We start from the raw sequence: 19,559 nt of genomic DNA, 5'->3' as shown, positions 1-19,559 counted from the left end.
AATTTAAAACCAATAGGAGGAGCCATCAGAAAGAGGAAACAAAACTCAACAGAAGGTAAAAATGAGTGATAGCATTTTCCATCACAAGGCCTCTGGAGATGTCTTAGATTCTTGTAATGTGGAGAATGGTTAAGTTTATCAATGTTAGTTATTGCACAGCGTGGTTGTTATTGTGTACAAAGCTCTCTTGGTTCTGTTCACTTCACTCAGCATCAGACCATACAAGTCTTTCCAGGCCTTTCATCATTTCTTATGGCACAATCGTGTTTGATCACATTCACATACTATAACTGGTTCAACCATTCCCCAATTTATGGTCACCTCTCAAATTCCTATCCTTTCCCAATCTCAAAATAGTTCTAAATATTTTTATACATCCTTAGACTTCATTTTGCTTAAGGCTAATTCCTTCCTTTTTCTGCCCTACTTCTAATTCCCACTTCTCCCTCCTCTTCTTTCCTAATTTCCCTGTTGAGTGAAATGTATTTCTTTACCGAGCTTTGTGTATGTATATTCTTTCCTCCTTTCACCAGTTCAAATATCAGCCATTCCCTCTACTCCTTCCCTTTCTTTGTGTAGGCTTCTGATTATGTGAGATTAATTTTATCTAGCTGTCCTTCCTCTTTCTCTGTCTCCTTTCTTAATATAGTCTTCTTCCCCTCACTTTCCATCCTTCTTTTAAGATTATCCAGATACTATAGAATGATTCCCAGGCCTTTTGCCTAATTACACTAGGGGATACTATGTTTCATCTTCTCATATTAGGATCCTTTTTAGTCCATTGTCATTATTTGTTCATGTTTACTTTTTTTTTTTACTCCTGTGTTTGAATTTCAAAGTTTCTATACCACTCTGGTCTTTTTGTTAGGAATGTTCTATTTCATTAAAAGTCAATTTCCCCTCCTCCCCCTTGGTAGGATTTTATTTAGTTTTTCTAGGTAAGTTACTCTTGATTGTAAGCCTGTATCCTTTGCCTTCTGAAATGTATTTCAAGTTCCCTGATCCTTTATAGTGGCAACTGCTAAATTATGTGTGATCATGACTATTGATCCTTAGTATTTGAATTCTTTCTTTCTGGGTGCTTGCTTGTAGTATTTTTTTCTTTGACCTGGAAGCTCTAGATTTGTAAAGGGCTTTTATTGCCAAATGGAAGATTTTAAATTTGATTCTGGAGGTTTTTGATTGTGTGTGTGTGTGTGTGTGTGTGTGTGTGTGTGTGTGTGTGTGTGTGTGTGAGAGAGAGAGATATGACCAGATTTCCACTTTAGGAAGATTAATTTGACAGCTGAGTGAATGGTGTGGGGAGATGTACTGGAGTGGAGAAAAAATTTTGACTTACAGACCAACCAGCAAGTTATTGCAATAGGCCAGACATGGGGTGATGAACGGCCTACACCAGGGTATGGCAGTGTCAGAGGAGAAAAGGGGCATATACAAGAGATGTAACAAAGGTAGAATTGCCAGGATTTGGCAACACATGAGATATGGTGAGTGAAAGAGAATTAGGAGTTGAAGAAAACACCTAAGATGTGGGCCTGGGTGACCAGAAGAGTAGTGGTGCTCAGGATAGTAATAGAGAAGTTAGGAATAAGGGAGTGTTTTGGTGTGAAAGGTAATGAGTTCAATTTTATGTATGTTGAATTTAATATGTGTGTGGGACATCCAGTTCAAGATCCAGTAGACAGTTGGAGATGTGAAACTGGATGTTAATAGAGAGATTTTTTAAAAAAATATTATTTTGTTCCATCCTTGCTTATGCTTATTTCCCCAATTTCTTGTTTTAATTAGCATTTTTGCAGTATATCAAATATATTAAATAAAATGGACCTCTTTGCTTTACTCTTGACTTTATTGGAAAGGACTCTAGTGTTTCTCCATTACATGTAATAGTAGCTCTTGGTTTTAGGTAGATATTATTTACTATATTAAGGAAAATTGGATTTATTCTTTATGCTTAGTAGTGATTTTGACAGATTTGAGTGTTGTGTTTTGTCAAGTTTTTCTACTTTTTATATAATCATGTGATTTTTATTGTTTTTACTGTTGGTTTGTTCTATTGCATTTATAATTTTTCAAATATTGAATCAACACTGCATTCCCAGTATAAATATTCCTGGGCACATAATCTTTTTAATGTTTTGCGTTTGCCTTTTTTGCTAACATTTTATTTAAACTTTTTGTGTTGGTTCTCATTAGAGATAATGCTATATATTTTTCTTTCTCTGTTTTCTCCATTTCTGGTTTAGCTGTCAGGACCATTTTTTCATAGAGCAGGAGCTTAGTAGGATCCCTTCTTTCCCCATTTTTGCAAATAATTTATGTAATATTGGGATTTATTATTCTTTGAATGTTTGCAAATCGCTGTGGTACTGGGGGTTTTTTTTAAGTTCTTTTGTGCTTCTTAAAATTTCTTTTTCTGATACTGTCTTATTAAAAGTGTATATTTCCTGTTCTATTAATCTAGGTACTTTTTAGTTTTTAAAATACTCATATATTTCTTTGATCATTTTTGTTTAATTGGCCAAGATAGTTTACCACAGTTTGCAGTGGCTCCCCTGGTGCTACTCATTGTGAAGAGAAAAAAAAACCAAACTAATAATGTACTGCAGAAGTCTGCCAGAAACAGTTTTAGTGAATTTAACATTGTTGTATATTCAAGCCATTTCTAGTTTAGAGAGAAAGATGTCCAAACTAGTATAGTTCATCATATCCTCTGACATGACTATACCCCAAAGATAATTTTATGTAACATTTATAGGAATGTTGAACCAAGAGAAGATCATAATATGGTGAAATACTATTTTTGATTAATTTTTCAGAACTACTCAGTTTCTTCCTAGACCATTCCCGTTGATTAAAAAAGAGTTCCTTCCTGTTATCATTATCTTAACTTTTAATTTTAAAAGAGAAGACACTATTTGTGGTGGATCATGAGCCAGTCATTTCTGGTGGGAAGACAGTGATCTTATTTAGACAAGAGTTGTTTAGTTTTCACTGTTACTCTGTCTCAGCTTTTGTTCTTCCCACTTTCCTAAAGGGAAAAGTCCAGAAAGAGTTTTATATTGGAAAAATAGTATTTATTGACATTTCTAGAAAAATTTAAAAGATATTTAAATTAAAAAAAATTTATTCCAGTGACCTCTGCCAGCTTCTGCTGGGCCCTATCCTTCTTTTTGCTTTTAAACCAAGCTTCTATATCCAGTATTAAAGTTTAAAACTGCAGTAAGACTTTTGGGCCACTCTCTACTTGTTGGGCTTTGTGTAGGAGAGCCAGGTTTTTCTACAACATTTGTATAGATAGCTAGGTGATGAATAAAAAAGTGAAATGACTGAGGAAACAAAGGTTCAAGCCTCTGAGCATATCAGTTTATTAAGCAGTTCATGCCAATTGCCTAACAAATTGGAACCAGTGCCTTACTCAGCTTTGACCCTGGACCCCAAAAACAGGGGGAGACAGACTTTTATACATTAAAAACAATTAAATAAGACCAATTAATTAAAAGAAAACAATTAACCAGGATACAAAATTACATAATCCAGTTTCTAATTAGAGGAAAGATTAGAGACTTTCCAAATTGGGAGAGCCAAGAGGTGCAATAAAAAGAGGTGTCCTGCTATTGTATTCAATCAAAGGAACATGGAAACAGTGACTGACCAGTGCAGAGCCAGTTTTCAGATAAGACATATAGGTTGCTTGAGATCTATAATTAGGAGAAAACTCCTTGTATTAATCTTCAGATCTGACTGGATTTCTGGTCAGCATAACCTAGGTATTTGGTTAAGGGTCTCTAAACAGCAGATAGAGGTAGTCCAGCTTTCCAGCCACACAGGGCTAGGTTCAAACAATACAATAAAGTTTTCTCCCAATTCCCAAAATTGAATAGTTTTCTCACAAAATGGAAGTTGGTTTAAATTCATAATTGAATAGAAAGGGCACTGAACTAGCTCCAGAATTGAGTAACAAGATGGAGTTAGCATGGTCTATTCAGTTCCCACAATTAACCACTTGCAGCCCTGATCCCCTCAATTCCCTCAGCTATCTTGAATCTAATAACAATTTTTGCATACGAATTACACCGCCACACTTCCATTTACTTTTGTGGTCTTATTTCATATTATTGCCCCACACACATTCTGTTTCATCCACAGGCCTCCTTGCTGGTCCCTCTATATGACAAGATTTAATTCCCCAACCTCCATACTTTTGCACAAGAGACCCCCATGTCCAGAATGCCTTCGTTATATGAATGTTAGCTATTGTTATTTTCACATTCTTCTCCTAGAACAGAACAAAGTGAGATATGTGTAAGAGAATCCATAGGACTGTGAAGGAAAAGTTAGTGGAGCTGAAGATAGCAGCACAGCTGTTTAGTGTGCTTGCAGTTACCACCTGTCTCCTGCTGCCTCCTCGTTATGGGCTGGGCTGGATGGTCAGCTGTTTGTGGCTTCTTACTAGGCTAGCAGATGGGTGGGCAGGCATGCCTAGTCCTAGCACTCCACTCTGAACTCTCCCCTCCCTGCCTTGTAGATCTATATATCCTGGTCCTCCAGGCTCCATATCTGGCTGGGCAGGACCTAAGCCTGAGTTTCCATCCCCCCCACCCTCTGAAGAAGCAAGAGGAGCTAGTTCATTCAGGGCTTAGAAGAAACTGCATCAAAAAGAGCATGAAAGGAACACACCTGGGAGCTGGAGGAAGCAGCTTTAGTAACTAGGAATAGTCCAAAGGCAGCAGAACTACCCACCTGTCAGTCACCTTGGAAGCATATGAAAGTAGCCATGTATCAATAGGAGATTGAGGCTTGCCCAGGCATCTTGACATTTGCCTGGCTGCTTCATTCATCTTTCTTGGAGTAATGGCTCCCCAGGCCTGGGGCTTGACTTCCAGAGACTGTACCTTCGCTCCCTAATGTCAGGAAAAATGGCCATTTATTGGCAGAATTTCAGCAATAACTTTTGCATAATTGGTGCATGAGATTGAAAAATGAGTATCATGATGTAATAAGCACAGCCAGTGATGAGCTTCTTCTATTTGGATAAATGTGTCTTTGTGATATATCTTCTTTAGCTATGATGGCCATCAATATTAAATACCAAAGTAACTAAACTTAGGATCAAACCCTGAAGTAATAAGCAAAGATAAAAAAAAAAAAAAGAAACCTATTCAATTGTATTTCTCTCACTAAAAATATCATTATTAGTTTTTGGTGAGAGCAAAAACTTCATACTCTTAAAATTAAGATATTTTAAAATATTGTTTTTATCTTTCATTTTTATTTTGTTTTATGATATACCATAGTACATATATAATTTATAAATATGTATATATGTTTGTGTGTTTTTTATATATATATATAAATACACACACACACACACACACACACACACACACACACAGATATAGGGAGTATATGCCCAGGAAATATTTTTACTGATAGGAATGCTTGATCAAAAAAGTTTGGAGACTACTGTTTTAGAATCCTTAACTTCTTTGAAAACTCAGCTCACCTGCTACCTCCAAAACTATGCCTTTCCTCTTCCTTCTGGGAGGGGGGTTCTTTTTCCCTTCTTATTTATTACTTTTTAATTACTTTATATACAAAAGGCAGATTATTATGGAGGATAGAGAATTGGCCTAGGAGCTGGAAGATGTAGATTTAAGTAGCACCTGTGACAAATACTGGCTTTGTGGTGCTGGGCATGTCACTCTCAAAGCTCTAGGCAACCATAAAACTGTGTTGCACAGAGAACATTTTGACCTGTATTAGTAGATCCTTATCTGAAAGTTCCATATATACTACTGCAATTACCTCAATCACAGATCTAGTTCCTATCTCTGTTTTGTCTTTATTTGAGTGTATGTATGTGTGTATATATCTATATTTATATATAGATATAGATATATACACGCATGTGTATACACACACACATATATATGTAGAAAATATCCATTCATCAGACTCTGAGCTATTTATCTGACTATTTATCATTTTGTCGTTATGTCCTGATCACCTAGCACAATAGCTTGTAAATAGTTGGTACTCAATAAATGTTTGTTGAAGTGAATCTTCACCCTCACTGTGTCTACTCATTATTCCTTTCGCCTCATAGCATTTTATAGATACTTCTTCTAGGTATTAATTCACTTACTCAAATTCTTGTTATTTTTGGTTACTTTGGTTATTCTTACTTCTGCTGAGGGCAGGTAATTGTCATTTCATTTGGTATCTTCATATCTAGCATTGATTGAATTAAATTTGTTGAATCCTTGCCCCCAAAACACCTGGCTCTGCACAACTTTTTTTAAAAAATGTTTTTCTGTTTTACCCTCTGCCATTGTTAAAAAAAGAAAGAAGAAAAAATGCACTTCAGCAAAACCAACCAACATATTTAACCCATCTGATAGATAGTATATATACTATTTGACCTCCAAAGTTCCCCATTTCTATTATGGAGGAAAGCACATTTTCTCAGCTCTCAGTCCTTATAATTACACAGCATTTATTTATTTTTTATTGTTGTTTTTTCCATTTATGTTGTTGTAGTCATTGTGTAGAATGGTTTTCTGGTTCTGCTTACTTCCCTTTGTATCAGTTCCAATATTTCTCTGAATTTTTAATATTCATTGGTTCTTATAGCCCAGTTTTATTTATTCCATTATATTTATGTACCAGAGTTTGTTTCACATTTCTCAGAGTGATGGGCACCTACTGTATTTCTATTTCTTTATTGCCACAAAAAGTGCTTCTGTGATAATGTATTGGCATGTAATGGACCTTTATTTTTGTCTTTTGACTTCTTTGTGGTATATGCCTAGCAGTGGAATCTCTGGATCAGAGTATGGTCATTTGAGTCACTTTTTAAACGTCATCTAAATTCCTTTCCAAATTGGTTGGACCTAAAAATTCACAGTTACACCGACAGTCTATTAGTGTGTCTGTCTTGCTGCAAGTCCAACATTGACTATTTCCATCTCTTGTCATCTTTGCTAGTTTGCTTTCTGAGGTGCAATCTGAGTTGTTTTGATTTGCCTCTCTCTTAATATTAGTGATTTGGAGCAATATTTTATACAGTTGCTAATAGTTTGAAATTCTTTTGAGAACTGTTTGTTCTTACTCTTTGACCTTTTATCCAATGGGGAATTCTGCATTCCTTTTCTAATTCCACTGTGACCCACTTATCACTTCCATTTACTTATTTACTTTTCTTTAGTATACCTAGTGCATGAAAAAGAGCTTAAAAGACTGAAGAGGCTTAAATGATGAAACATAAGCTTTTATTTTATTTAGTAAATGACTTATATTGTGAAAAAATATAAAGAAATATGTGAGAGAAGAAATTGATATTTTAATTATAATTTTTATATTATCTGGTACATCCTTTTTTTCCCAGCTAAAAATAATTTCTGGAATGGCTAATCCGAGTCCTGAAATATTTTCATGTGCAATTGGTTTGAGTAGAAAAGCAATTGGAGGAAAATTCAGTTAAATTAAGCAAGCATTTATTAAGACAAAGATAAATGAAATATTCTTTGCTCTCAAGGAGTTTAAATTTGACATTCTTTATAACAGTCAGACAGGAAGGAATGCATGCTCCTTTTATTCAAGATTACTGCTACTAACTTGTGTTTTTTAAAAATTGAGTTTTACTTTATTTTCAGTATTGAATTCTCTTCCCTACCACCCTTTCTACCTTTTGATAAGACAAGGAAAGAAAAACCCATTATAAATATCTATAGTCAAGCAAAACAAATTCCTGAATTAGCCATGTTCCCTCTCTACTTCAATCTGCACTCTCAGTCTCTCACTTCTTTATTTAGATGCTATTAGCATGTTTCGTCATGATTTCTTTGAATTTGTGATGGGTCATCATGTTGATTGGAGTTCCTAAGCCCTTAAAAGTTTTTTTTTCAAATCTTTACAGTATTGCTGTTATGGTCTAAATTGTTCTGATTTTACCCACTTCACTTTGCATCAATTCATACAAGTTTTCCTAGGTTTTTCTACAACTACCCCCTTCATCATCTCTTAGAAGACAACAGTATTCCATCATCTTCATTCACTGTGTGTGGGATGCCACTCAAATTAAAAATAAAACAAAACACAGAGGTATCCAAGGAGAAACAGAAAGTTAATTTATTATAGCTATAATTATTATTATTATTTCAAATCTCGAGATTTGGGTGTCCTCGCACCAATGGCTCTGATGAGAGGAAATGACCCCGCAGAGGTAGAAGTCGGTTTTATATAACCGTGAAGGTTCAATTCCCCCTCCCTCACAGCTCGGCTCACAATCTCACCAGCCAGACTCTAACATAGGACAAAGGACATAGTATACATCTCTATATTTCTTAGTTTGTTGAGATAATGTCAAAGAAGCAATAAAAGATGTGCCGTTAGGAAGATAATTTACAATTGTTTTGGAAGGTCTTAGGGATTGAACAGACAATGCTGGGAACTGGAAGACAATCTGAATAAGATCCTGTCAAAGGGAGATAAGGGGAGTAGATAAGGAACCTTTTAAGGGTTTTCTGGAGCCAGATTCTTTTTAGGAGCAAAGACGCATTTGAATAAGATTAAAAAGTAGGTTAAGGCTTAACCACTAGACAAATTTTAACTACTGATATATTGCACTAAAAAAATAACTTAAGAAATCTATTCTTAACCCTATCCTACCTTCTGAACTCATTACCTTAATTACACTGAGAGTCTTCTCTGGGACATCCCATTCAACTGTAACTTGTTCAGTCATTCCCCAATTGATGAGAACCCCTTCAGTTTCCAATTCTTTGCCACCATGAAAAGTTGCTATAAATATTTTTGTATATAGATGCTTTTTTTCCTCTTTCTTTGATCTCTTTGGGTATGGATCTGGTATTACTGGATTAAAGGATATGCGTAATTTAATAGCTTTGGGGAAGTAATTCCAAATTGCTTTCCTTATTTGTGGGATTGTACAGCTATTGTGGCAAGATGTTATATGATCTCTCAGGTCTTAAAATGAGGCATTTGGATGAACTGATATTCTTTGATTCTAATTTTTCCCTTTTTTTTCATATCCTATCCTTTTTATGGGTGTTTATTTGGACATATCATAGTCCTTATACAAATTGTAAAATATTTTAATCTTTTTGTAATTATTTATATATTGAATATGGTTAGTGGCATTTTTATGCTTTAAGATTTCTTGAGCTGAAAGATTTCTAGGCACGTTGTTGTCCTATCCTTTCCATAATATCAGTCAACCAATGAACATTTATTAAATACCTGTTACTTGCCAGGCACTATGCTAAGTGCTTTACAAATATTATCTTTTACGATCCTTGAATCAGTCTTGGGAAGTAGGTGTTATTAACCCCATTTTACAGTTGAAGAAATTGACAAAAGGTTAAATGACTTGCCCAGAGTCCCATAACTGCTAAGCTGCTGAAGTAGAATTTGAACTCAGTCTGGAAGCAGATTTTGAAAGGCTTCAGATACTAAGCAGGAGAGCTTATTTTAGAGCCAGTAAGAAGCCATTATGGGTCCTGTTTTCAGGGTTGTTAGACCATTGTGAGATTCTCCAAAAACACTATTATTTAACATTATATACTCTTTGGTGCAGCATAAAAGAATTATAAAGCTGAAAATTGGTGCCTCTGGCTCTTAAATTTGGACAGTTTTTTGACTACTTAATTGTAAATATACTGAATAAATCAATATCAATACTTTTTTTTTCTATTACCCTTTCTCCATCCTGACTATATGATAGAACAACTGTATGAGAATTCTGATAACTTTTGGGAATTGAAATTAGACCAAGTTGTTAGTAATATTGTCAAATAATAAGTAAATTGGTCAAATATATAAGATTCTGAGTCTTGCTACTTGGGCACGATGGACTTTTAATGTTGCTGGTTGGCTGCTGGACCTTCTTAATTAGCACTTTATTTTTGAGTTATTCAGGTAGCAGAGTTCAAGAACTATTAGCTCCTATCTCTAAAAGAAACCAAAATGTAAACTGGATGATTCTAGCCTATTACTTTCTTTAGGTGACATAGACTACCAAGTGATTGGGTATATCACCCAGCAATTCAGTTGGTTATAGTTTTTTTATGTCAATATATCAGTTTGTTAGGGGTCTTTAATTTTGTCATTGTAGGAATTTTTTCCACCATCACAGACTGTAACTCACCTATAATTTAATAGAATAAACTTTAGAACTGTTTTACACAGGCATGAATTTAATAACTCATGTATAAGATTGAAATGGCACTATCACTCATAGTTGTAAGAATTTTTAACTTATTCGAACTCTGCTTGGAGAGGGATAGTAGCATTACTTTAGATTATAATTATACATTACTTTAGATTATAATTATACATATATCATTGTACATTAAAAAAATTCTGTAAAGAAAGTGGAAAATGACTTTTATGTTACAAAAAAGTTTACAGTAGTTATTTTTGTATGTTGTATTTTGTAGAATTGGAAACTGTTGGGGTATCCATCAATTGATCAGTGGCTGAACAAATTCTAGTATATGAATGTAATGGAATACTGTTGTGTCATAAGAAATGTTGAAAGGGACAGTTTTAGAGAAATCTGACAAGATTTGTCATTTATAATGATGTAAATAGAACTAGGAGAACAATTTATACAATAATAACATTGTAATTAAAAACAACTTTGAAAGATTTAATACTGATAACACAACGACTGATCATGATTCCGGAGTACCAATGATGAAGCTTGCTAAATACCTCCTGACATATTCAAGATATATTCAAGATGCAGAAGGAGTCATACATTTTTTTTAATTTTTATTTTTGTTGTCTTTTTAAAAATTTTTGTTAATTTATTTTGATTTATCAATAATCACTTCCATATGCTTTTGAGTCTAAAATTTTTCTCCCCCTTCCTCCCCAAGATGGAGCACTGTCTGATATAGGCTATACATTTACATTCCTATTAAACATATTTTCACATTAGTGGTGTCGTAAGTAAAAATTAAAACCAGTAGGAGGAACCATCAGACAGAGGAAACAAAACTCAACAGAAGAGAAAAAAATAGCAATTCAACTTTCATAGTTCTTTCTTTGGATGTGGATAGCATTTTCCATCCCAAGGCCTCTGGAGATGTCTTAGATCCTTGTATTGCTGAGAAGGATTAAGTTTATCAGTATTAGTCGTCGCACAATGTGGCTGTTATTGTGTACAACGTTCTCTTCGTTCTGCTCATTTCACTCAGCATCAGACCATACAAGTCTTTCCAGGTTTTTCTGAAGTCATTATTTCTTATAGCACAATAGTATTCCATTATATTCATATACCACAACTTGCTCAGCCATTCCCCAATTGATGGGCATCCTCTCAATTTCCAATTCTTTGCCACCACAAAAAGAGCTGCTAGAGTCATACATTTTTAGACATTACCTTTATGGGGATTTGTTTTGCTTGATTATGCATATGGCAAGGGTTCTCCTTTCTCTTTCTTTTACTCACTTGTCTGGGAAGGATGTGGAAGGGAGAGAAAATACTTGATCATTGAAAAATAAAAGTTCAAAAATCACATGTCTATCTAAATCTTAGTAATGGATTGTACATTCTGCTTTTCAAATTTGCAACATACTTTGGATATCAGTTACTTCAGTTGTAAAATGAAGGAGATAGAGCTGGAAAGAATATTAGAGATCATAGCATAGGTAGAGTTTAACTATGTATTTCTTAAAAAAGCATCCTTAATATGATAATTTTCCTTTTTCAGAAAGACCCAGACTACCTAAAGCTTTGGTTGGAAAGTTTTGTTTCTAGCTATGAGCAATTCTTAGATGTGGACTTTGAGAAGCTGCCTACTCGGTATGTAGAAATATACTGGTCTTCATGAGGTGTCAAAAAGGAATCTGAGTGTCAGAATCCTATCTTTAGAAATAATTCCCTTATTTAAAAAAATAATGTTTTCAACCCTTTCTAATTAAAGATTATTTTAATTAGTAGCAGTATGTCAACAGTTGATAAATATATAACAGCAAATGTATAATCTTGGTAAATTAAACACCGTAAATACCACAATCAAAAGGAAAGGAGAAAAACTCTATAAACTCTGAATGGGAGTCAGGAAATCCCAAGGCATGACAGAAACTCTGGCATTTTAGTTCAAGGAGCAGAGAATTGAGCATACTTGGAATTTGTAGTTGAAAAAAAAGTACTACAGAATTCTGAAATGATGATGCAAGATGTTATCCATTGTCCCAAGTGCCTACCTAGTAATTGTCAACTTAAGTCTATTGGGAGATTTTTTTACCCCCTCTTATTTCATAATTGAAATAATAGCATGAATTTTTTTTAATGTTTTTTTTCTCACTTAATAGTATTTCATTTTTTTCCAATTACATGTAAAGATAGTTTTTAACATTCACTTTTAGAAGATTTTTGAGTTCCAAATTTTTTCTCCCTCCCTTCCCTTTCTCCTTCCCAAGACAGCATGCAATCTGATGCAAGGAAGTAAGTCTGCTGTCAGTGTCCATGCTATTCTAATGCAGGATCACCTTGTGGCAGCTACCATTTATGAAGGTATAATGCCTGGGAAGAATCAGAAAGCTTTCCTAGGACCTGACCCAAAACCTCATGGATTGCACATTAACCCTTAAAGATCTTTCTTTTTTTTCCCCCACCTTGCATTATAGAGTGGATGACGTGCCTCCTGGAATATCTCTTCTTCCTGATAATATTCTTCAGGTTCTAAGAAGCCAGCTACTACAATGTGTGCAAAAAATGGCAGATGGATTAGAGGAGCAACAGCAGGCTTTGTCAGTTCTCCTTGTCAAGTTCTTCATAATCCTTTGCAGGTATTTGACATTTAGGCATGAGTCAATCACCTCCTATTGTCATGATTTGTTGTTTAGTCATTTAAGTCATGTCCAACTCTTCATGACCCAGTTGTGGTTTTCTTGACAAAGATAATGGAGTGGTTTGCCATTTCCTTCTCCAGCTTATTTTTCAGATGAGGAAATTGAGGCAAACAGGATTAAGTGACTTGTTCAGGGTCACACAGCTAGTCAGTGGCTGAGGTCACATTTGAACTCAGGTCTTCCTGATTCTAGGGCCAGTGCTTTATCTACTGTGTCACCTAGCTGCCCATTTGTCATGATAATACTGTCTAAATGATAATTCACTTATTGTGTATTTTTCAGTTGATTTGAGTCTAAAAAAAAATAAACTAAGCAGTAGTACTTTTGTAGATTTATAATCTAGTTGCTAATGTTAATTTTTGAAAGCCACCCAGTGATTGCTTACCAGCTGTATTTGAATGGTTAATATGAGTTTTAACAGCATAATGTGACTACCGAAGCCGCTAATGCAATCTTAGAAATATTGTAATATTAAAAATATTGTATACAGAGCAAGAGAAAAGGAATTAACGATCTGACTCTTCTCTACATTGTTTAGACTACCCATGTCAAACTTATGGATAAAACTGGAACCAGAGTAAAATGTAATTAGGAAATTTTTAACAAAATAAGAATACAGTACAACAGAAATAATGATAACTTGTGGTTTTTCTAAGTCCATGTGCAGCTAGGAACAATCCATTTCCGGTTAAGTTTGACCATGCCCAGCATATTTTCCTCCAATCGAAACCCTGTATTTTCTGAGGGGTTTTTGTTAAGTTAGATTTGGGGGGGCAGCAGTAGGGTCTGGTACAAAAGATACTAGATTTGGAGTCAGAAGAACTTGGGTTGAATCCTGGAGTTGTTATTTACTACTTAGATCTTGGGTGAGGCAGTTAACTGTTTTTAGACTTTAATTTGAGAACTCATTGCATTTCTGACAGAGAGTTGTCCATTTTAGCTGCAAGATAGAATGTGCAGAAGAAAAATAAATCAGGTTGGAAAGGTAGGATAGATTGTGGAGGGCCTTGCAAACTAGGCAGAGTAGTTTGAACCTAACCAAAGAAATGAATAGAAAACCATTGATGATTTCTTTTAGCAGAGAAATGACACGATAAGTTGACAATGATAGGTTTAATGAAACAATATTGAATTTTCCTCACTAACAGACAGCTTTACATAAAAGACCAGAAGGCTAGAAAATAAAAGTGAGAAGGACTGAAAGGGAAAAGAGTTTAGAGAGTAGGAGAGTTGAGATGCATGTTCCTACATGTGAAACAAAAAACCGAGAAGAAACTAGATGATTCTGATTGCCATATCAAGTTGGACTGGGGTGGGGGAGAATATGGAGGTGTCCAGGCCTATAAAGAGGTCGTTATAATAATGTAGATGGGTGGTAATTTATGCCTACAGTATTTTAAGAAAAAGATCTGACAATTTCATTGTATCATGTTAGACTCTAATTTTTAAAAATAAATTTTATTGGTATCTTTTTTAAAACATCATTTACATCTCCCACTATGTCTCAACTACCTCCTTCCAGAGTACCATCCCTTGTAATAAGGGGAAAAAATAGATCAGCATAACTAACCAATATATCGAAAAATTCTGATAGTATATGTAGGGTTCCACATCTGTGGTCTCCCACCTCTTCACAAAAGCCAGGGAAGATGTCTTTTTATATTTCTTCTCTGGAGCCTAGCTTGAGGTGCAGTGGGTAGAGTGTTAGACTTGTAGTCAGAAAGACCCGAGTTCTAATCTCAATTTAGTTGTGTAACCTTGGTCAAGTCACCTTTGAGTAATTCCAAACTGCTTTCTATAATGGTTGGACAAATTTGTAGCTTCAGTAACAATATACTAGTGTTCCATCTTTGTCATCTTTCTCAGTTTGTTGACAACCTTAGGGTTATTTGTTTTTATGTGCATTTTTCCTATTGGGATTTGGAGCATTCTTTCATATGTCTGCTTTAGTTGATATAAAGTGATAAAAGATATAGTAAGCTCTCCCTTCAAAGACCGTACAGTCCAGTTGGGCTCTTATCCTAGTTCAGGCCCTTCCCTTCTTTCCTCTGGACTCCCAAGCTCCTAATTGGTCCCTTTGCTTTGAGTTTCTCCCCTATTTAGTATATCTTCCACTTGTCTGCCACATTAATACTTCTAAAGTGTAGATCCAACTATGTCACCTCCTTGCTTATGTGGTTCCCTGTTCCTTCTAGAGTAAAATAATCTTTTAACTCAAGGTTTTAAAGTACTCAATTTGAGTAGCCTACCTTTACAATTTTATACAATAACATACTCTATTTTCTGACCAGAGTAGTTTCTTATTCCTTTTGGGTAACTGACAGTCCATTTCTTCCCTTCAGGCCATTTGCAGAAGCTCTCTCCTATCCATGCCTGGAATGTTCTCCCTTTCTCCCCTCCAGCAGTTCACCTCACCTTTTATTTAAAGCCTTTTCTGATCTCTTCTCCCCTTCCAGTTGCCAGTGCTCCTCCTAATTAATTTGCATTTACTTAGAGTACATTTTTTGTTTCTGTGTGTATATGTTGCTTCCTGTTTTTTTTTTTAAATGTCTCTGTATCCCCATTGCCAGCAGTGTCTGGCACCTCTTAGGTGTTTAATAAAAGCATGTCAAATAAATGAATGAGTGAACAAATGAATTGAGATAAGCTACATAACTTAAAAAAGTTAATTAGTAAATGCCAAATATATGGTAAAGTAAAATAGAAATTTTAGGGATGTAGAATTGTTTCTATAATGTTTAACTTAAAACTCTCTCCTGTGCTTTAAAGTAATTGCTTCTAATTCTCTCATGGATTGTTTCTGAATTAGTCTTGCTGAAAATAGAAAAATTCACGTTATAATAAGGGACTTTGTTAGGTGCCTACAGAGAATATATGAAATAGAAGAATAGAAGTACCTCCTCTCAGGGAACTTCAAAATCTGTTTTCTTAAGGAGCACAGAAGAATTGAATTATAGAATAATGGAATATTGGAGTTGACAGTAACATTCAATATGCACTAGTTCAATTATTCTACTTTATTTTGAAAAAGATTTAATACCTTTAAATTTTTACACCATTTTTGCGCCATTTCCTGATATACTAAAAAAAAAAACTGATCAAAGTGAATGTTTTTGACATTGTATGCAACATTCTACTCCCATAGTTCCCCATCTACTAAGGTGAATGAACTGTGTTTCATAATCTGTTCTCTGGTGCCAGATTTAATCATTGCATTTAATGTTGTTTAATTTATATTATTATAATCACTGTAGATACGGTTTTGTTGGTTTTGTTGATGGTTTTGTTCCCTTCACTCTGCATCAGTTCATAATTTTCCTATGTTTCTCTGAATTTATCATTGCTTGTGGATATAAAAATATTCCATTACATTCATATGCTACAGTTTGTTCCTCCATTCCCCCAAAAACTTTGTTTCCAGCTTTTTTTGCTATGAATATTTTTATGTACATGAGTCCTTTTTTTTTTTTAATCTCTTTGGAGAATATACTTGATACTGGGATTGTGGGAGTGAATCATATCAATGTTTCAAGGACTTTTCTCATATAATTCCAAATTTATTTTCTTGTACAACCTATCTGTTCCCTTATTTTACACATGAGGAAACTGAGGTATATAAAAAGGGAAAGTGAGTTAGTCATGGTTACACTACTCAGTGAGAACAAAGCCATGATGACACTCCAGTCTCCTGGCTCCTAAGCTGATGCTGCCTCTTTAGCACTTGAAGTCTAAGTTTTCCTGTGGTTATCATTATAAGGTTCAAATACTGTTTGAACTCTGTTTTTATTCAGAGCCTCATTTTTAAATTTATTGGTTGATCTTGTGTAATTTTTGCATTGCTTAAATTTTAAAAAATTAAGCTAGATAAGCTTTTTTTTTGGTCTAATGCTTATATACAGCTTTTATATTTTATTATTGTATTTCCATATAAATTACTATAATTCTTATTTTCTTACAGAAACCTGTCTAATGTGGAAGAAATTGGGACTTGTTCCTACATTAATCATGTTATCACCATGACAACACTCTATATTCAGCAAGTAGGTGTGAACTAACATTCCCTTAAAAATGTAATGGGAGAAAACAGATTGTTTGCATTTGCTTTTGTCATATAGTATATAGAGTAAAATGTTTTCAGAGGCTTAATAATTTTGAAGAGAATTATAAGAGTATGTTCAGCTCTATTTTTTTTTTAATGTGTATATATAAAACAAGCATTTATTAATATGATTTATTAGAATTAAAGGACCAATTTTAATTTTAAAAAAACAATACTGTTAGAGAAGTTTGCATATTAAAATATGCCAGAGAATTCTTGACCAATGATTCACTTATCATGTATCCTAATAAGGGAATTATTTATTCAAAAGATTTTGACCATTTACTTTAAATGCTGTATATGGAAAATTCACAATTTTTAGGAGTCTGTTCAGTTTAGATGAGTAATCAAATGAACCTAATTTACCTTGATAGAAATATATTCTGTTTATATTAGAAAATTAGGCTTATTTGAATTAATAAATGAACATTTTGTTAATGTTCTATAGCTAAGCCTATGTAACTGTGTTTAATATATAATGTTTGTCAAATTAAAGTCTTGATATTTAATTATTTTTTCTTAGCTAAAAAGCAAAACAAAAGAGAAAGACGTGGCGGATCAGAGTTCTATTGAAGAATTTGTAAGACATGCACTGGCTTTTTGTGAGAGTTTGTATGACCCATATCGAAACTGGAGGCATAGAATTGCAGGGTATGTCACATTGTGTCATACATTCTAGTGTGTTATTTCGCTTAACTTGAGAATATGGTAGTAATGCCTTCTATTCTCTGGGAAAACAGTTGGAAAACTATAGATACAAGTTCCACAGACTAAAATTTTGGGCCACAGTGTTGGAGACAATAAGTCGTTGGCACGAAGCTGTTTTAAGGTGATTAAATTTATAATGATATAGCTATTCACCTGCCTATAATTTAAAGTCTTAGAGAGTTACCTGAGACTAAGAGAAGGTATATGACTTGCCCATGGTCACACAACTAGGAAGTGTTGGAGGGGTGACTTTAACCCGTCTTCCTGATTCCAAGTCCTGAACTCTTAAGTATTGTCCTTTTTCTTAGAGTAAGTCATGAAAAATAAACTTCTAGTTACCACTTAAGTGCTCCCTTTGTTAAGCTTAGTGCTTATCTGTCTCCCCTTACATGTTTGCTTTCTTTTATACTTCTGAGAGATTGTTCCAGGGTTTTTCCATGGCTCTTGGGAGTTATTTTGGTCACCTCCTAAGGAGAAACTGATATCTACCTCGAATTTTCTTCACTCGCTAGTCTGTCTGCTCTATCAAGGCCATGCTTGGTCAGCTGCTCAGTGTGCTTAGCCCTTTCACACAATTCTGCCACATGGTTCCCAACAAACCCTTAATAGAGTCTCCTAAAATGGAGACAAAAATGCATTTTAATTTTTTCCCTTCTTTTAATTCACTTCATTGGTTACTTTCTCTGAGCTGGTGGGTATTTCTTTCCCACTCAGTTTATGCCAGAGTTTCTTAATGGTGTCAAACATTTTTCTCCCAAACATTTTAACACCATTAAACCAAACGAGTTTTCAAATAGATCATCATATGAAGGTTTCTTCACAGAAAGTTAGAGAGAGACAGTTTAATATAAAACTGTAAGAGACAGAGAAACTGAGAGACTGGAAGGAAAGAGAACATTTTCTAACATGTGAAAAGAAAACAGGTAAATAGGAGGATGACAGATTTTGGAATGAGGGACAGAAAAAACTGAAATCCAAGGGCAATTAAAGGTAAATCCATGAATAGTAAGGAAGATTAAAACACTATGTAGAAAGAGAGGGTGCTGCTATATCTCTGAAACAGAGGAATGAAGGAGGATTGGAGATGGGAGAGGCAAATGAAATGTAGAAATCAAGACGATTGTGTGTCATGGAATGAGAGCATGGGCTTTGAGAACTTTATGGTTTAGGTAAGAGTAACTTAAAGAATTATGGTACTTTTCAACCTCGTTTATTTCTTAATCAGATTTTGAAGTTAACTGGGCAGAGTTACAAGAATTTGGTTTAGTGAAAGTACAGAAACACTTCTTTACTTTTTTCCTAATAACTTAGGTGTTAGCAGCTTGCCAGAAGGACGAGGAAAATAATGCCAGTCTAACTTTAAGAAAAATGTGAGATTTTGAGCCTTTTAAAATTGTATCACTTATGCCAAAGTGAAACTTAGGCATCATTCAGACTGGCTTCAATTTAGTAGCAGTGTTGCCTTTATTTTCAGAATCCTAAACAGATTTAGAAATTCTTCCATTTTGCCTGTTTCCTAGGATGGTGGATCTTGGATGTAGGATAACATTAAGTTAAAGTTAATAATATAATATAATATATAATATAATATAATATAATATAATATAATATAATATAATATAATATAATATAATAGTAACCTCCCTCCCACTGAGATTTTGGGAGACTGAGAGAAAGTTAAAAGGTGTATGATCTTTTTTAATATCAGTCAATTATTTTATAATATGTTATCAATTTTTTAAGCACTTGTTATTTACCTAGACCTGGGATAGCCATAAAATAGTGTTTATTAAACACGTAAGTGTATACTGTTGTGGTGATGGCAAAAAAAAAAATTAAATAGGCTCAGTACCAGCTTTCAAAG

The 19,559-nt window shown here is 34.3% G+C and overlaps 1 protein-coding gene across 1 annotated transcript in view; it reads left to right on the top strand.

Annotated features, from left to right (window-relative positions):
- Window positions 1-19,559, top strand: part of NBEAL1 (neurobeachin like 1) — a 194,099-nt gene that overhangs the window by 29,915 nt on the left and 144,625 nt on the right. Inside the window, 4 exon segments of the mRNA XM_078147544.1 lie at window positions 11,745-11,836; window positions 12,664-12,825; window positions 16,847-16,928; window positions 17,511-17,638. Coding sequence (XP_078003670.1) covers window positions 11,745-11,836; window positions 12,664-12,825; window positions 16,847-16,928; window positions 17,511-17,638 — 464 coding nt within the window.

The sequence above is a fragment of the Phascolarctos cinereus genome, unplaced genomic scaffold (assembly GCF_003287225.1).
Source record: "Phascolarctos cinereus isolate Bilbo 61053 unplaced genomic scaffold, phaCin_HiC Scaffold_7;HRSCAF=346, whole genome shotgun sequence".
NCBI lineage: Eukaryota > Metazoa > Chordata > Mammalia > Diprotodontia > Phascolarctidae > Phascolarctos > Phascolarctos cinereus.
This window is presented reverse-complemented; position numbering and strand designations above follow the sequence as displayed.